Source organism: Melitaea cinxia, chromosome 23 (assembly GCF_905220565.1).
Source record: "Melitaea cinxia chromosome 23, ilMelCinx1.1, whole genome shotgun sequence".
Lineage (NCBI taxonomy): Eukaryota > Metazoa > Arthropoda > Insecta > Lepidoptera > Nymphalidae > Melitaea > Melitaea cinxia.
This window is the reverse complement of record NC_059416.1, coordinates 3,484,338-3,505,351: the sequence shown is the minus strand read 5'-3', so window position 1 is coordinate 3,505,351 and position 21,014 is coordinate 3,484,338. Positions and strand designations below refer to the sequence as shown.

At 33.5% G+C, this 21,014-nt stretch overlaps 1 protein-coding gene across 1 annotated transcript in view; it reads right to left on the bottom strand.

Moving 5' to 3' along the window:
• Positions 1-2,650: 2,650 nt before the first annotated feature.
• Positions 2,651-21,014, bottom strand: part of LOC123665199 (mushroom body large-type Kenyon cell-specific protein 1) — a 213,943-nt gene continuing 195,579 nt past the window's right edge. The window contains exons 6-7 of the mRNA XM_045599541.1: positions 16,293-16,430; positions 2,651-6,904 (exon numbers count right to left, since the gene is read on the bottom strand). Of these exons, the coding sequence (XP_045455497.1) occupies positions 5,692-6,904; positions 16,293-16,430 (1,351 nt within the window). The 3' untranslated portion in view covers positions 2,651-5,691. The remainder of the gene's footprint in view (positions 6,905-16,292; positions 16,431-21,014) is intronic.

The following is a 21,014-nucleotide window of genomic DNA, read 5'->3' as shown; positions in this document are numbered from 1 at the left end:
TTCTTACATAAAATCAATATTAAACAAATATGGTATGCAAGATTGTAACCCTATAGGTACTCCATTAGAAACTAAACTTAATTATGAAGCATTAAATTCAGATGTCGTATGTAATGCGCCGTGTAGAAATTTAGTAGGGAATTTAATGTATCTTATGGTATGTACTCGTCCTGATTTAAGTGCATGTGTAAATATATTAAGTAGATATACCAATAAAAATAATGAGGAATTGTGGAAATGTCTAAAACGGGTGTTAAGATACTTAAAGGGCACAATTAATTTAAAACTGACATACCGAAAATGTAGCAACTATGATAATATACTAAGTGGTTATGTAGATTCTGACTGGGGTGGCTATGATAATAGTGATAGAAAAAGCACTACAGGATACTTGTTTATGTTATTCGATCAATGTACGATTACCTGGAATACAAAGAGGCAAACATCAGTAGCTGCTTCTTCTACTGAAGCTGAATATATGGCTTTATATGAAGCTGTTAAAGAGGCATTGTGGCTCAAGTCACTGGCGAACAGCATTAATTTTTGTATTGAAAAACCTATACCGATTTATGAGGATAATAATGGGTGTATTTGTATTGCCAGTAATCCAAGTAATCATAAAAGATCAAAACATATTGATATAAAGTATCATTTTTCAAGAAAGCAAGTAGAAAGAAATATAATTAAACTAAATTATATTCCCACAGGTCAGCAGCTTGCAGATATCCTAACGAAGCCACTTCCAGCTGTGTCTTTTCAATACTTAAGACCTAAAATTGGTTTAGAATAATCCATTGATTTATATTGTTTAATTTATAATTACTGTTATAAATGATTTATGGTCTGGTCAGGTTTTCCCTGGTTTTCCTGATCCTTTGCAACAAATGTTGGACCATTGTAAATATATTTTACTCCCAGGGTAGCACTAGGAAGATAAGACTGATATAATATACAAAAATTGCATTGTAATAAATAAGGATTAATTTTTGAGGGGGCGTGTTGGTTTATATGAATAAAATATACAAAAATTAGCTCCTTATTAATATAGTTGTGAATATGACTTCCTTCAGAAAAATATAAATTCACTCTAATTTAATAATATCTGTTCAGTTTATAACTACGTCTTGAAGCGCTAACATTGCATATTGTATCTTCCTAGTGCCTCGAAATTAAATAAAATACGTAAAAGTTGAAGTGTTTTAATTAATAAGCCCAACAAAAAGAAATGGTAATTTGTGAAATAAATTACTGTATTTTTGACAGTTATTGTTGTTTAAATTAATGGGTACCATGCAGAATTTTAGTTATTATAGGTATAAATGTAAATTCTAGTCATTAAATTATAATTAAGAATTAATTCTCGCATTAAATAACAGTAAAATCATCGATTTTGCAAAATTTATTAGGCTTTACACATAATAAAGTTCTCATAAAATATTAAAAACTTAACCTACAAAATAGCGATAAATAAAACAAAATAAATTTCAACAAATGAAAGAAATTTATTGTATACAGGTTTAAATACCCTTGCATATTCTTACACCTGCCTAATCAGCCACTTCATTATGATAACGTAAGATATAAAGATCTTATAGATAAAAGGTCATTACATAATAAGAAAAAAAAATATTCCACTTGAAACGATGCTACGTAACATTACATTAGTTATACGTAAGAAACAGTTACAAACATACACGTGTACAATTCCACAATTTCAAATCAACTTTTTTGTGTCGCCTAGCGACCTTTTTTTGGACGTTAAAACTTTATTTTTTACAAAAATGTCAGTCGAATCGCCGTAAGCTTAGCTTTCCAAATTTTTTTCTCATCTATAAATTTGACTAGATTCAATACAGTAGTGTTGTGCCAATCGCTTTTACCGCCAAACTTTACTTTTTTTTTTAATTTCCGCAACAGGTGTGAGTCAATGTAGAAATAGTGTATAAACATCACTTTACTACTGAGGAAGTGAATAATATACGTCTATAATAATAATAAAAAATAAGTTGAGTCGCTTGAATCAACGAATCCATCAATCTGTAAAGAAAACTAAACAATATTAATAAAAACTAAAGGAACAAAATAACAAAAAAAAAAAAACTAAAGAGGCGAGTAATGTATATTGAAAAAAAAAAATATTCCATTAAACTTGTACTCAATAATTAAATAACAATATTATAATTTGATCTCGATAGCTCTTTCCGGTTGATATTATTTAAAAAAAAAACATGAGCCGTTCAAATCGATTACAGGAAATAACAGTGTCTATCTTATACATTGGTCCATTACCTAAATCATTATAAATTTTCTTATCCGATCACAAAATTAAAAATATTTCACATTTTTTTATTTAATTAAATTTACTTTTTTACGTTGACAACATTCATAAAATCAATGTTCCCCAGTATGTGATGTGAATTTCGTAAGCGTTAACATTTCACAAATAAATACACCATGAAAAATATTTCGAATTACACTATCTTCAATAAAGATAACATTATATTTAATATGTCTAAAATTAAATGCTTTGTGTTGTACATATTTTTAACGTGGCAGCCCACGTTCTGCTCTAGCTTTGTTTAAAACAAAATCCATCCATCCATAAATCTAATGTAATAAGGAATTATTGTTATAAAAAGTAGAATAATCGTAATTTTTTACTTTTTTTAATTTTAAAATTAATCTTCTAGAGATACATATATAGAAGGAAAACAATTAGGTGAAGCTTACATTAAGTTCATCCTACCCGCCCCGACCGGAGGCCAAGTGACACACCGTCACAGCACGGCCTATCACGTTTGACATGTTCTGCCACGTTTGACACATTGCCACACGTTCTGTCAAACGTGACGTGTCGCTTTGCCTGCGGCCGATGGACGGTTATATACAATACAGTCACACAAACGAACAACATGTGTTTACGAATGCTTAGAAATAAGATCTGGCAATGTCTTTTAAGGTATATAACGTTTCATAGACTACAGAATACGTTACACAAGTAATTTTTTTTTAATTTCCGAAACTGCGCTCGCGTTCGATATTTTGACATGAGATTTGATTTTGTATATTTGTAACGGTTTTTGTAGTCTATTTTTAAGGGTATTTTTATAGTTTTCGCGTTTGATGCGAATAAAAGCGTTATTGAGCGACGATTTCGTTCAGAAACACCTAAGATTAGATTGCACTCTAGATCACGTCGTCTCGGAATCATAAAGAGCGTTTTTTTTTTCTTTTATAAAAAAATGCAACTTCCCTTCATTGTCTTTTGTTCCTGGACCGGTGAGGACCGTTCAAGTTTAACCTAACCCTTAAGAAATTCATTACAAATACGAAAAAAAAAAAATAATTAACAAAATATTAAAGAATTACTACCGCCTACCTATTAATTCAAAATTACTCTACGTTATTAACTAAAATTCTTAAATCTATGTGGAAAAAATTATCGAACAATATACAATAAAAACGATTCACTAATAAAATCCAGTGACCTCATTGAAAAGCGATAGCAACACACACCGGAGTTGCCAGTGGAAATAAATGTTTCGAAGAAGGCGTTACATCTGACTTATTTGATTTGAAAGTATACAAAAATGTTTTTTGCAAGTCAAAATGGCGTGTATGAAGTGTAGACAAGCTGATTGCGGAGATCACTGTTCATAACATACGTTAAGGCGGCGTATACACTTTGTACAAACCGGCCGAGCGCTTCAACTCGGCATTTTTCTACTACATATCAGTCGCAACTCTCTTTTAAACCGGGATCGAACCCCAAACACTTCGCACAAAACAATGACATGTATAACATCTCAATATAATATTATAATCATATATATAGGGTTATTTTAAAAAATAAAGCCACTTAAAAATTAACTAACGTTACAAAATAAGATTAAACAACATAATGATTTGTTCCCGATGTGAAAAATATTTATATTATTATTTAAAAAAAAATCTAATAACATTCTAACCGGAATGTTTTATTAACATCTAAATTATCTTTGCAAATTGTCCCATCCTATTATTTCTGTACAAACTTACACAAAATAACTTTTTTTAAGCTATCAACAAATGTCAGGCATAACACATAGATTTGTGTACGTATTAAAAAAAGTTGTTCGATTTTTTTTTCTATAATTTTAATTTGGAAAGTTTTGAAATGCGGTCTGGTGGGCCCTAGCCGACGCTACACTGCGACATTATGTCTTTACTTTTATATACTTCTTACAAGTCTTTTACCAATATAAATGCATATAACAGTTATTATAATTTTTTTTTTCCGAGGATTAAACGCTAAAAAGACATCAAAAATTATACACAGAGAAAACGAAATGGAGGTGAAAACATGCTATCGACTATTAAATTTCGAATATAAAAAATTTTGTTTTTTTTTTTTTGTTTTTTGCTATAGTAGAGTGGGTGTTCGACATCTCGACTTTGGATATGTATGTGAATTTTGATACTTACAGATTATTTAAACATTTATAGTTTTTTTTTTTTAATTTACATTCTTAAGGTCCTCTTGAGATTATGATATTTACCGTCGAAATGTCGAAGTCAGACTCTGTATTCTATTTTCACATCATTCGTGGTCTCCGAAGAAAAAATGTACGACAATATTTATTTATTTTTTAACTTGTATATAATATATGTATATTTTAATTACATACACAATACAAAGACTTCTTAAATTTCCATGAGGCGCACATTTACACGTATCTTACTATAAGTAATCGTATGATAATATTTATAATATCCAAATATTTTTACCTAAATTTATTCTGTGAGAGCGTATACATTATTTACCACCGTACCTCCGTTATATACTCCGATTGAACACCAAAAAATGTCACAAATTTGAAGATATTAATTTTTTTTGAGGAATTTTTTTGGGCTAATAATTTTTAAAGTCGACAAGAATATAATAATGATTATTCATATTTGTTGTATAGTCGATAATACATTTAAAACTTGGACCATGAAAAATAAGAATATTATCTTCTTAAGATACAATAATAGTACATAAAATATATAAGTTCACTAGACGTATGTACGTCGGTGTAAACACCGCGCCACGCAAACCGCACTCGTAATACCTAAATATCACATTTAGTAATATGGAAATCCACGTGTTAGCACACACACACATTAAATTACTATTTTTTACAAAATAATAATTGCACAAGTCCGATTTCGGCTTCGCGGAGCCGCGCATGCAGCCGTCCCTCTCACACGCGGGGCGACAGACAGAGACGGGGCGACCGGGCCCGCCGCGGCGATCCTTCATTCAATATTATTATTACCTATCTAATTATAAAAACACCGCACAAAATCTGCGTTTATTCACTTAAAAATCGATAACATTTACACTCATAGCTAGCTTTATAATTAATTTGTTACATTGTTTTTTTTTTTATTTACTTAAAAATATTTAAATAGTCGATTTCATAACATTAACTTTTGGTTGTCTTTTACTTAAAACGAGGTCGAAAAGTGAGGTTTCCGGACTGGGAACGTAATTTAGGACAACCCGGTGCGGAGCGGGCTCGGCGCCGCCGGGGGCTCCGGGCGGGGCCGGGCTCGAGGAGTACGGAACGCAAACGGTCTACTCGCTATTAATTGTGATATCGCATCGGTAAAGCCGTGTATCGAGTCGGTTGTGACGTTAGGTAACTATTGTGATATTTGGTGGCGCTAGGCGCGCTCGGGCGCGGGCTCGGCGGGCGGCGTGGGCGTGCCGTTGCGCGGGCGCAGCTTGTCGGCGCGCAGGCGCTGCACCGCCTCGCGCATGTCGGCGGCCAGGCGCAGGCCGGCGTCCAGGCGCGGGCGGCGCGCGGCCGGCTCCTCGCGCTCCAGGCTGGAGCGGATGATGCCCTCCAGGAACGAGCCGTTGGCCGGCGGCGCCTCCTCGCGCAGGCGCCGCATCATGTGCGACGCGTACAGGTCCGGCGCGGGCGGCGGGAACCCGCCCGCCCAGAACGGGTACCCGGCCGGGTAGCCCTCGGGGCCGTTGAGCCCGTTCCCGAACGGCTTCGTCGCCGGCTTCGGCGGCGGCTTCGGGGGCTGCGGCTTGACCTCCGGTTGGGGCTTCGGCTCGCGTTTCCTGGGCCTCATGAGGTGGCGCTCCTTCACCTTGTATTCGAGCGTGGAGTGCGGCACGCCGTAGTAGGACCCGGCGCGGTGTACGGACATCTCTCCGCGTTGCACCGCCTTCACGGCCTCCACGAGACTGTCTCTGTCGTAATTGCGGTACTTCCCGCGTTTGGGCCGCGTGCCCTTCCCGCCGGTCGCCGGCTGCCCGTTATTGTTAGGCGGCGCCTTCGAGTTGCTCGGCATCGCGTAGTTCCTCTGGTTATCGGGGGGCGTTTTTATCACGGAGACGTGTCTATCTGGCGCGCGCATGAACTGGAGGTCGGAGGGCTGAGGCGGTCGATCTAGGGGCTGTTGAAACTTTTGACTGATGCTTTTCGCTATAACGTCGCTGAGGGACGTGAAGAGGTGCTGGCCGGAGGGCGGGTCGGCGAAGACCGACGGTGGGAGTAGGAGCGGCGGCTGTGTGGGAAGAATAGGAGTGATGGGCGTTACCGGGGTGGTGACTGGCGTCGCGGGCGAGGGACTCTTCTCGTCGGGCGGCGGGAAGGTTGGGATCTTGAGGATGACCGACGGCGGTGACTCCGGCTTCTCGGGCTCGCTATCGGGCTCGGAATCTTGGCCGGTATCGGTGGTGAGGCCGAACTTGTTGACCTTGTTCCGTAACGTGGAGCGAGGGATCCCATACACAACGGCGGCACGACGGGTCCCCAACCGCCCGGACTGGATGTCCCGCAGCGCGGACTGTAGCTCATCCTCTGTGTAGGCGCGTCTCGTAGCGCTATTGCTTGACCCTTCTAGGACTGCACGTTTTAATCTGCAACAATAAGAGGATAATTTATAAGACATTATTAATTATGTTTAAGTCAACTACGGTAGTGTGGAAGACAAAAGAGTTCGAAAATGTTGTCTAAACACTATGTTAAAGAAATACAGATACTTCATACGCATAAGATGTAAGTGTGTAAAAGTGCAGCAGGTAATCTAAAAACGAAGGCAGCGCAGTGAACTCATTAAGCAAATAATTCGCCGCAATTCTTTGCATGTCGAGATAAACAGAGGCTCGTATTACTCCCGTGGTGACGTGAATCACTAAACAATATGGGTCAACAGCTGGTCAACAACCGGCAATCGGTCGAAAACTCGTCTAAATTCAATATTTCAAAACGGCCGCTGTATTAATTCGAGATAAGGCGAAATGCGAAATATTTACTCGTGGACTCACCGATAACGAACTACTATGAATGCGTCTTTATCTTTTTCCCTTCGTCTTTTATTTCCCGATGGTCGTGTCGCGAAATTAAGTTCTATACCGTCGTTTTATGGTCCGATTCGCTTTGAATCGAATCGGTCGTCTTTAGTTTCATCTTGGGTTTTACTTTCTTATTTTTCGATATCGTCGACAGAGAATATCGGACCTTATTATTCGGCGGGTGGGGGGCATATCGCTTGGTGTCGCCGACTCGGAGCGAGGATGCAAGGTCGATGCACCGTCGACTATCGCTGCATTTTTATTTGTTTTGGCGAGTCGTGCGACCCACATCGCGGTCCCAGAATGAATTTATTCTGTTATCGATTGGATATCGTGCATAATATCGGTGCTGAAATCGAGACTGTGTCTTATTCTCCTCTTGTACGCGCTTTGAGCTCTCTTCGAGCGGACATTTCTAGTAACGAGGGTCCGTTTGCTGGTTCAACGATGCGGACGACATAACAATATAGATTTTATTTTGCTATTTTATCCGTAACGTGAAATGACCGTTGAGAAAATGTCGCCGGGTGTACGACTGACTGAGCTGGGCTAATGATAGTTTTTCGTACGAACGTATTGTGCTATATTTTTACTATATTATACAGAAACGAATAAAATTTAAATTATACACATGAATCGTCATCGTTCTAGAAAAATCTCTTTACTTATTACGAAAAGCTCAAAGTATAACGAAACAAAAAAATCATTTTTTTTAAAGTCTGAATCACCTTTTTCGAAAGTTGATATTCAAACCTACTCGAGTTCGTAGGTATATAATATAGTAGTTTGAAATCTAGATATTACTCGATATCTCTCCGGACCCTCATCGTAGGAGGTAATAATATCAACGCATTGAAATGAAATGATTTCACCCTCGATAAAGTTCTTAATAAAAGGGTTTACTAAGTACTCGGAGAGGGCAGTTCGCTATTGTACGAATCGTTGGATGTAGGTCAAATGGGGATCGGACGGTGTATGCTTCCGTATAGTTTGTCAAATTGGCTAATAGATGGCGTAATTTTACTTTTAATTGGATTTTTGAACATTACAAATTACCTGTCGCTTATTAAAAGTGAGACATCTACAACTAATAATGACGGTATATTATCAAAAAATTATCGTAAATTGCACAAGCAATTCGCACAAATCTTGTCGTTACTTAGGTTCTATCCGCCGATAAACTGTCACGCAGTTTGGCGGGTTAGGAAATTGTAAAGTATTTGGTCCAATTAAGAATTTATTATTTTATTTTATTATTATTATTATTAACTTCTGCTTTGTGGCTACGGCAGTAATGAATACAGCCACCCCCTCTTTTCCCGTGCGTGTCGTAAGAGGTGACTAAGTGATAACACAGTTCGGGATAGCCATTCAACTAGCTTGCTTTGAAAAACACAGGCCGAAGACAGATAGCAGAAGCATCTTCGGCCTGTGTATTCGGCAAAGGCAGCTCTGCGGTAACCAACCCGTCTGCCCAGCGAGGTGACTATATGGGCAAAACATATGAGTTCGCGCCGTTTTTGGCGCGAACTTGTGGAAGCCTATATGTCCAGCAGTGGACTGCGATAGGCAGAAGTGATGATGGTGATGAGTGATTGCAAAAACACTGAAGTAAATAATAATTGTAGGAAGTACGAACATACTGCAAAAGTTGCGTCAGAAATTCGCTAACAGAAACAAATAATGTGCTGTGAGACTAACGTATGGTTTCTGAATGCATTTTACAAATAAAAGTTTAATATTATTTTACATAGTCTTACTAACATATTATGTAGGCATAAAAAGTATTTTTTCTCTTGACAAATCTTAACTCTTCGTTAAGGATTACGAACTTATTTACTTTCAACCTATTTGATTACTTTACGAGTATACTTATACTAGAATCTAAACGAAATATGTTATTTGTTTATGTCTATATATAATTATTATTTTAACATGTCGAGACTAAATTATATAATTGACTTAAATTATATGACTAAAACAACAGGTGATCGTGCCACCTATAGCTTAAACATTTATCTCAAAACAAAGGGTCGAGTCAAAAATATATATTTAAAGCTTTTGAAATATCTTCGACTTCTTGAGAGAGTTATATCCTAATGATATATTTAGGTATATAATAAATTGGTAATAATATATAAAATTAAAATTAATTTTTGAACCAGTTTCCAGTAACCTAATTAAAACATACATTAATCATCGAGCACTCGGTTTTATTTGCAACAAAACTAGCAAATCGTTGAATTTGCACAGATGAGTCAATAATAAAACTGTCCGTCGGGTAAACAACGATGTTTCGTAATCTTAATATGACGGCCGAGAGCAATGACATACGATACAAAGTTCCTTGACACAGGCCAGTTGATACATTTTTTATTACTATTTCAATTACTTTTCGTAATCATATATACATAAATGCATATAGTATATATTTTAATTCATTTTATATTATATATGTTTAATACACGCATTCAACTGTTCATATGTTAAGCAACCTAGTGCTATCCTTGAGTTTTAGGTAACGCCAGCGATGTCAAAATATAAGATTTGTAAAGTAAGGACACAAATAAAAACAGTTATTACTGAAATTTCAGCGTCATTGCCTTTTAAATAAATAATAAATAATCGCTTCACACTCAACAGCCCCCAGTAGGATTTTCTCCTGTGTCGGGGGTCCGGAAACACACACAATACACAAGCACAACGCCCAGACCACGACAAACATCTATATGGCCAATACGAGTATCTGTCGTGAGCGGGGATCGAACCCGCGACCGCCAGCGCAATAGCCAGTGCTGTGACCGCTGCGCCAACGCGTCGTCGTTTAAATATGTTTATTGTGCATTATCAAATAATTTAATTACTTTGTTGCTGTTTAATTTTATTTATTTGTCAACGGTTTATCCATACACCGAATATGTGCCCCTCGTAGAATCATTTTGTGAGTATTATCTATTCTTAATCAGATCAAAGATGGATATTTGTATTTACCACCTTTCCTCGTAGAGCACCTGATAGCGATCGTTACTCATAGTGGGGAATATATCCGCTAACCCGCAGTGGAGCAGCGTGGTGGATTAAACTCCGACCTTAACTAGCCTATGCCCAGCAGTGAGTTGAGATTTACAGGCGTTGACAGAGGAAAGGAGTTACAGGCGAATCGTGAATCACATAAAAAAGTTTATTACTTATAACATTTTTATACCTACATTACATATTTATTCATTTATTTATTAATACTTGATTGCACAAGACATTAAAGAATTGTACAAAAGGCGGGCTTAATACTAAGAGCATTCTCTACCAGCCAACCTTAGGACGTACAAGAGCAAACGTTTGTAGGTGTGCGAAATTGAGTATTAGTAAAATTCAGATAAAGAAGAAAAAAAGGGAGGAAATATAAAGTAAAGTTAGTGGCTTAGTATATACATGAGCAAATAAATTCATATATACATATATATATCATAAAAATATAAACATACATAAACAGATACAACCTTGCATACATAAATACACATATACATACATACATATTGTATTGGACTAAATATTATAACTTTACGAGCCCTTGTTCTATTCAAATAGTTCATTTATAGAAGCGGAGTTATAATTTAAAATATCAATCAGTCGGACTAGCGCCCAAACTACGAGTGGGCGAAATCACTCGCCGCGTTTAGAGGACTTAACCACACTTGAAAAAAATAAGCTACCACATACTCTGTTATATAGAAAAGAATAATCACAATGGTCAAGTTCGACGGCCGCATGTTTCGTTACAAAAGTAATGGGCACATTCACATAAGCCATTGTTTGTGTGATCCAGGGCCATATTTCAATAGGAAGTGCACGCTATGAATGTTATGGGCAATATACCCCGTAATGAATCGACTTTTCCTCAAAGTTTTCCCAGTTCAATCATAATTTTATGAAATGTTATTTGAGATTTGATATTGGTGCTGGGTTGTTCGATTTCTATGTATTAAGTTAACATTGTTTTAATTTATTTAAATCCGAATACGGAAAGTAAGTGTACAACTAAATCTATCTATACAAATAAATAAAATTGGAGTGTCTGTTTGTAATATTAAAATAACCGCTTTTTACTAAATGCATATGGATGTATACTCGTTAGGTACATATATCATAATAACATTTTTTACAATTTTTGTCTATTTGTTTGTTGAGTCTGATCTTTGAAACGGCTGAACCGATTTTGACGGCACTTTCACTGTCAAATAGCTAATAATAATAAGGATTAACTTAAGCTACTTTTATTTTAGAAATGTATTTATTTTATAAATATTTATGTTAAATTACACTCGAACGAAGTCGCGGGCACAGCTAGTTTGAAATAAGAAACAAAACAATTAAATCGACAGTGTAATGTCAGCTACAATTGAATAAATAAAAGATATAAAAATTATTAATGTTACAATCATAGTACGGAGGCAATACATAATTTAGATATCTTTCTATCCACTTCATTCCTTTTGGGCTTCAGTCAGTAAAATTCAATTTAAATCAAATATTTAAGCAATTAATGTTGAACTCTGATAAGTCACTCCGTAAAGTTATTCTAAGTATTCAGATATTGGAGTAAATCCTCTTTCGATTTAATGTTTATGTTTAATTAAAATACTTGTTTTATATTTTTAGCCGACTTCATAAAAGGAGGAGGTTACTCAATTGGACCGTACTTATATATATATATATATATATATATGTTCGGGGATAACTTCGTCGTTTATGAACCGATTTTGATAATCCTTTCATCGATTTTGGAGTTATCTTTGATAATGCGTATTTATTTATTTGACTATTTTTTTGTCTACCTACGTTGTATTACTTGTCGATGTAATTGAAGTCGGTTTTTTTTCGTTTGCCAGCAAACACAATTCGTTTTTTGGCGAAAGCAGTGTGTGAAACCGAATATCTTGTAGGTTTGTTTACCTACTAATAGAACATTATTACTGAAACTCAACCATACGAGTAGTTATCCGTTGTTTTTTTTTTGAGTTTTAAAATGTGTAGGTAATGTAATCATACATACAATAAAAATGTAACGGGTCGTCTTCTGTACATTTAAGATATTAAAAATATATTATTGTGACCTTTATCAACGAAAATAGGACCAAAAACAATGATTGTCAAAGTTTTTGTCTCTTTGTCTGTTTGTCTATGCGTTTGTGCACGCTAATCTCAGAAACGGCTTATCCGATTTAGATTTGATTTTTACTAACATATTGTGGCAAGCTTAACTTAACATTTTGTATTTGTTTCATTTCAATTGGTTCCTAAATAAAAAAGTTGTGCCAATTTAAAGAATCACGTTGAACATGTAAAGTCACTATTCCACGTAGACAAAGTCGCGAGCACAGCTAGTTATTAATAATATTGCACGATATACGAGGTCCATGCAAATATGAACGGATGTTTTTTAGGTAAACAATAAAATGTTTTGGGTTAATAAGTGTCTAAAGTGTTATTTTAGAAAACCGTACATTCATTATTATTTTCGCCATTTTTAAATATAATGTAATTTTAATTTTGCATTTCCAGACTGAATTATATATAGCTTGAATAAATGTATATACTTATATCTGTACAGAGGATATCTTTGCAGCTCTTAAACTAATTAAAGCTCTAGTTAGATAACAAACAATATTTCAAACTAGTCTCATCCGCGTTTTCACCTGTTTTGATATTTATAACTATTGTTCTAGTGTTTATGAGTCGTAGTATAATGTTTTATAGCCTATTTTACTATTGAATAATGCATCTATCAAATAGTGAAAGTTTTATTAAGAGCCATTTCACAAAAATCGGTAACAATCCGCGAAATTGTAATATTAAGACGTCGTTAATCTCAGTGTTGGATGCAATAATGTAATTTATATTCTTGAAATATAATAAAGCAACCTTTGTTGTAGTCCATAGTCGGATCAGAATTTTGATTTATATTATGTGTATAAAATTATTAACCTTTTCATCAGCCTCCTCTCTAGGTAAACGGTCGCAATGTATACTTTGAAGTCCTACTTTTCAATAACCTCTACGTTCAAATCATTTTAAAAAAATATCATAATATGTGGAATATACTTTTGTTGCACACTATCATAGATTTTTATTCCATTTGTATCTCTATTAAACGATAAAAAAAATTAAAGTTACGAATATTTTCCAAATAAGTACAATTTTAAAAGCGATATTTCTCTTAGAAAACTAAGAAATTTTAACGAACTATCTTCATCAAAGTAAACTTACATCATTAAGGAATACAAAAAAAAATAATTAAAAGATGTAATTATTTTGAATACATTTTATATTAAATAATAAAAAGATAGTATATATTACCACGCATCAAGCCCGGTAAATCAGTCGAGCGCTAGCGCTCTTAGAGGTAAGGTCCAAGCCAAATTCTGCGCAGCCGTCTCTTTCGCTCACACGCGCCAAGCGCCTGTTGTTATAGCGGATAAAACGCATTTGATACTTTCATAATAAAATATAAATAAAATAAACGTATTACAAAAATGACTGTAAAATAATATTATGATAATTTCTGTAAACAAATGTATAATTTAATTTTCTTTTCTCACACTATCAATACAAATAGGCATTTCAATCTGTTTGTCTTGTTATTTGTTAATTAATATGTTTGTCGGTGTCGATGTCATAAAATGCTATTTTATTCATATCGTAAATATTAGATTCATTCGTAATCTGAAAAAACTAAATCAATTTAAAAAAAATTGTTTCATAAAATTGATATTTTAAATTTATTGACTGTTGTTATATAACATACTTGAAATTTTTAACAAATTAATTATGTAAAAAACATTTTATACCATAGTTATTAATTTTTATTATACATTAGAAAATGATCAAGATGGTCTTTTGGTTGTCACACTATACTTACTAGCACAAAGATCGCGCGGCTCGTACGATTCGCGCGATGCGACCAAATTTACCTAAACTTGCAGAGCGTAAAATTGTGAAATGGCTCTTAAAATCTGTGTCACAGATTCACAGTTAATCGCTCTCATACATGATGTAATAACTGAATTTCATTTTTGTAATGTAGAATAAATTTTTAATAATAAAAAATTACAAGTATAGGTATTAGTTTCCACTTTTCATTCTATGGAACTTACCGCGATTACGGTTTTGAAACTTCTGATATTTCGGCGACGTTGTAGACGACGTAACGTTTTCATCGATTTCAAAATGACACTCGCGTAATTAGTGACCATTAAAGCTTAAAAACACATGTATTTTCATAAATATCGCTACCGATAAAATCGTGTTATCGTTATATCGTTAAAAATTCACTAACACACACAAAAGCATTCAAAAACATATTTCCCACCTAACGACGTTACTTTAGGGAAATGTGGCGTCGAACGTTTCAAAGCACGCTAAATGAATTAGAAAAAGTACGTGACCTTAATTTGATGCAAATTCAACTTATCTGAAACGACCATCGACTGCATTTCACTGGGGTGAGTTTATTTCGTCAGGTGAAAACACCCCCCGGGGGTGTTGCGGATCCATTATTTTAATTAGGCGTTTTTCTAACGTTTCACGAGCTTTTCAAGAACGTTCGAATTTTTTTTAGAATGAACGTTGTTTATTTTGAAAGAAGTATATCTTAGGGTTTAATGTTTTATTAGACTAGATAAATGAAATGTTAATTTTTAAAAACAAATATAATATATATCTAAGAAGTACGGTATTTTTTTTTGTTCATAATTCACTGTTGATATGCTATTTGATAATTGCTTTATCTTAAAAAAAAATCAATTATGATATCGAAATATTTAAAGAATCCATATTAAAATTGCCTACTTATTAACACGTCTTTAAATTTCCATAAATATGAGGATGGTTACTAATAAACCTTTAAAAAATATTTCAAGTTTTTTTTTTTTGTTACCAGACACGATTTTAGTCGAAAACGCATCTCGTCAATGGTTATAATCTCGCGGGAACGTTCTCCTTTCTAATAGAAAGCAGACGAAAATTTTCCACTAGTCTGAGCAATGTTTTTGATCAACGCCTAATAAAAGATAAATTTTTCTATCTATCCCATGAGTAAGCTTATTTCCTGGTATACCAGGGTTAACAAAGAGTTTAAAAAATTCGAGATTTCAACAACCTATCACCTAAGTAAACTATCCCAATTTACACTTTACTTTTCGGAAATAAAATACAGATAATAATTTATATTTTACACGTAAAGCAAAAACTTTGTACCCCTTTTTAGGAAAATTGTGCGGCGGAGAAATATGAAATTTCGCACACTTATAGTTTATATAGAGAAGGAATGCAGAATGCTAATATTTTTTTAAATTATGCATAAAAATATATCAAATCAATAAAAAAAAAAACGTTACACACACTACCATGTATTTGACACACACACGCATATTGTTGATTGTAAAAGTCTGTAAGTCAAATTGAAAAATTTTAAAAGGTTCTTTATTTTCATTATTTTGTGTTTTTTTTAATTGAAAATTTTAAAAAGGTTCTTTATTTTCATTATTTTGTGTTTTTTTAAATTGAATTTCGTCCACTGGGCGACCACTAGTACTTTTTATTAAGTACATTTGCATCGTCTTAGCAGTTGTCGTAGCTGAGTGACAAGCGCAGTATAAAGACAGAATACGCGAAGCGCAGTATAAATAAGAATTACATTCGTAAGAAGGTATTGTCGTACGTTGTTTCATTTATAATTAAATATAAAACTATCTTGCAATTTTTTTTTATCTTTATTTGCCTATCATAAAATACCTACTTTATTAAGCTACCCCCAATTTTTTAAAACATTTTCTCCTTGTTCCTTAAGTGCCAAATTCACCAAAAACTATCGACTCTGTTTCTCTATTCCATATTATTATAATTGAATACGTCGCTGGACTACCTAAATGAAAGTAAGTAAATATAGGTTAATCACCTGGTGTTATCCAGACTTTTGGTGTCAGGAGGTGGTGTACCGCTCGTGCTGGAGGTGGATTTGGCGCTCAGGTCGAGGGGCTGTTCCGTCAGCGTTGGAGACGCACTTGGCGCCACTACCTTGTCGCTTTCTGATAGCCTGCTGAAAATTTATAGATTTATTAGCGTTAGACTTATTTAAACTTAGTATATCTATACTTAAATATGTAATTGATGAGAAATTTTACTGACTTTGGGTATTGCGAACATATAAGGCCAGTTTAGGCCTGTTCACATTTTATAAGTTGTAACTCGATCTATTGTTGCTTTTCTTTTGTAATTGTAAAAGAAATAATTAATTCGGTCGTTATATAAAAGACCATTAAGTAGAAAAGTAACAAATTTTCCACCTTATTTTCATATACTAATCTAATATATAAAATTCTCGTGTCGCGGTGTTTGTAGTTAAACTCCTCCGAAACGGCTTGACCGATTCTCATGAAATTTTGTGTCCATATTGGGTAGGTCTGAGAATCGAACAATATCTATTTTTCATCCCCCTAAATGTTAAGGGTAGTCCACTCCTAAATATATATTTTTTAATTTTTAGATAAATTATTTATTTTTTATTTTATTGTGATTTGGCGTTGAAAAATACATACAACCCTAAATTTTCACCCTTCTACCACCAACCACTATTTTTAAATAGCGTTTAGTGGCAAGACAACGTTTGCCGAGTCAGCTAGTTTAGCTGTAAAAATCATACAGAATATGGTAAATATTAGTAAATTTATTTTATTTGTCGGTAATTTCTATATCAGTTCAGTTCCGTTCAGCCTATTGTAGTCCACTGCTGGACAAAGAGCTACCTAAGTTAGCGCCAGACATCCCGGTTTTCCGTTTATATTTTCATACATTCTATGTTAAGTTTATGTTTAAACCATACAATCATGAGCTTTAAGAATCACTTGTCATAAAAGCGTGAAAATGAAACAATCGTAATGACAGTATATATACCGCTATCATATCACAAAAACAAATCTCTCAAAAACCTTCCACAAACAATTAAAAACAACGTAAACAATACAAAATTAAATTCGATCGACTTCCGAGCTTTATTAAAACAATTTAAACCAACTAAATCACATAAACGCTTAAGTATATACTCACGCTATGTTTGTATTCGTACGGATAATGACGTACGCGAAAAGTGCTCAGTGATTACTTCTAAGTACATAACGTAGGCACATAAGGAATAACGTTGCCACCCTTTGTTATCCCTTCCTCGTAAAAACCTAAGTGCCTCGGAAAAATTTAATGCTTTCTGACTTAGAGCCAATGACGTGTAAGGCTGTAAGGCTAAAATAGGAATTACAAAACGTGTTTTCTTTGTGTTTTGTGTGTGTGTTTTTTTTCAGCGACTCCGCCTTTAATTTCGTAGTTACATTCCCTTTAGGTATTAGGGTAGGCATGAAAGGATTTTAGGCGTGAAATTTCTGTTGTTTACACTTCTTTTCCTCCTATTAGGAAAGCTTCAACAAAGAGTGGCGTATACAATGACGCGACACAAAAAAAGTATTATGCAAAATTACTCTTTAGATGTTGTTACAACAGACGGACAAGATTGTTTCGCTTTGAAATTAGTATGTACGTAAGGGGGAACTAGCAGTTTTACTATATACAGATATATTGATTGATTTATTGCTCTTTCAGTCACAATGAAGTCCAATTAAACTTGTTGCAATTTTATCATACATCAATATTTATAATAAAATTGTAGTTGATGTCTGTATGTAAGAAACGTTTACGATAAAACGAATATTAATGATATTAATGTGACTACAAGAAGCCAATGATTAATATTGGTAAAGCATTAATGAAAAATATTGACGGCTTACTTGCACATTACGTAAAAAAATATACCTACTAATTAATCTTAGACTGACAATGTTGTTTTTCTGATCTTAAATGTATTAAGATAATAAAGATATTGATAATACAATATTTATAATTTCAACTTATATACCTACCTCAACACCCTGTAATGCTAGACATATTTAACCATGTGTTAAAAATTGCTTCATTTAATATTCCGCCCATACGGTGTCACGAGCTAAATTCAATAAATAATAAAAGAACGTAATTCATTGCAAGCCTTCAAATTATGGAAAAACTTACAAGAACACTTGATGACAAGTTGTATTGGAATGAAAAAGTAACCGACGGACACGACCATTTCTGGACGAGTTTATTATATACATAATTTAAAAAAATACGTCTTATAATTATGGCTAAATTTTAGTGAAATAGGAAATAACATTGGTCTTATGAATATTATTGTCATTGAACTTAATATGCTTTTTCTTAGTAAGTACGTAGTATATATTATGTAATGATCTTTTATAAAAACTGATATTCTGATAGCTTGATATTTAGAATAATATATAACTTTTTTTTTTTTTCATAAATATGTTATATTATATTATTCACGATATATGATATTATTTTAATATAAGTTATACAAGTTTAGTATTGAATATTTGTTTATTTTTTCATACAGAAACTATTTAAAAGTATTAGTTAGAAATCTATAAAAAAACATAGGTTAGATTTCATCCCCACAATCCCTCGAAATCGGAAGTCACACGGGTAAAGCCGCAAGATACAACTAGTGTACATATATATTATTAATCTATATAGATATATACAAATATTTTAATGATAGAAGATTCGTTACAGACGTACGTTAACGATGGCCTCAACAATAATGAAGAGTGTCAAATCTACCGGCTCTTCGGATACCGGTGAATGATTAACGATATTAAAACGGTAACGATATTGAAACGATAATAACGTTTTATTTATTTAATACATTTGTTTGTAATATACTTGATAATGTATTTTAAGGGCATGTATTTAAAAATAAATATAAAACGTAGTAGGTACGTATAAATATAATGCATTTTTACAATAATAATGATTATGTAGATGGCATACTAAATTATATTTGGTACTTTTTTTTGATAGATTAGCGTAGGTATCACTTAATTACTATCTCTGTTACGCTTCAGCTTGTAATATCCCACTACTGGGCATAGGCCTCTTTTCCCATGTAGGAGAAGGATCAGAACTTAATCCACCACGCTGCTCCAATGCGTGTTGGCGGATATATTCCCTATCTATCTCTTCCCTATATATCTCTGTTAATATAAAGTTAATAAAATCAAATAGTTCAGGTCGTTATCGAAGTATTTTTTAATTTTAGAATTTAATAGACCGAATTTTTATTTTTAATTACATTTAAACCTATTTTTGATATTTAAATATTAAAACATACCTACTAATTAAATAAGCAAAACATTTAAAATAAACGACAATCACACAATTTGTAATTATTAAAAAAACCATTCACGAACGACGAAAAAAGCGTGGAAAATTTCCATTTTTGTATATACATATAGTATACAAAAATATAAAGAAAAGTTTATTGAATAATCAACTCTATTTAGTCGTTCGATATTAATAGCGTAATCATAGTTATTATCTTATACATAATAATTAATTCAAGAGGCGAATAAAACAAAAGATATAATTGATTTATAGTGACAGACAATGTACGACAATTCAAACATAATAGGTGTTTTTTGATCCGTCACAATCTTGTGTAAAAAAATTTCATTGTTCTACCCACAAGGAAATCTGTTCGTCACGAAACCGTTACAAATCACGGAAATTGAGCTTAAATTCATCGAGCAAGGTTATTAAGATATTACATACATATATTACCTTTTATCAGTATTACGGTTATTATATTAAATTGATTTTAAAATGAATTTCAGTCGATTTGAATGTACCAATTTGACTTTCTCAATTTTTATGAATGACTAGCTTTTACCTGCGGCTTCGATCGCAATGAATTTTTATAATTAAAATTATCCTATGTTACTTCTAATACGTTCAAGAATATGTGTACGAAGATTCATTATGTTCTGTTAAGTAGTTTTCGCGTGAAAGCGTAACAAACAAACTTACATTCACATTTTAAATATTAGTAGGGATAATGGAAGGGCCTTTTTGTTTAGATGTATGCATTTATAATATTCGTAAATTTGTCAATTTTCACTATTAATATTGTATAAAGTAAAATTAATGTGATAACTACTAACTTTATATTTCCACAAATTTCACAACTAAAGCATTTTTTTTAATTTCATAGTCGGTGATAAATTACTTATTGGCTTGACGAAACATATTCCAACAAATGATTAATAAACCTAACGAACATAAACGTTAAAAATCATTATCCATCTTCTCTTCGCAGTCTGGTAAAATAGTATACTTGTAAGTTGTACTTAAACACGAATTAACATAATGAGAACAACACGAATGAATGCGGGCGACACTGTAAAGAACGTTTACGTAAAATAGTTTAGTTAGGAGTTACATATTACCGGCTTTGTTATCAACGAAGAAATTGTATCGATAAATATGTATTTACTTAATGAAATTATATTCATTTTAAGAATATGTTACAGTTATGAAAGATAATGCGATAAACTTCGAAGATGGATAAATGTTTGTGACTCTTTCACGCAAAAACTACTGAACTAGTGGCTTACTGGTGAAGATCTAGAATGAGCTATTTTTATGCGGAAAATCTAATGGGGTCGGAAATTACGAGGATGTAACTGCGACCCTTATAATGTAAAAATACGCTTGACAAAAATGCTTAGCTGACGAATGT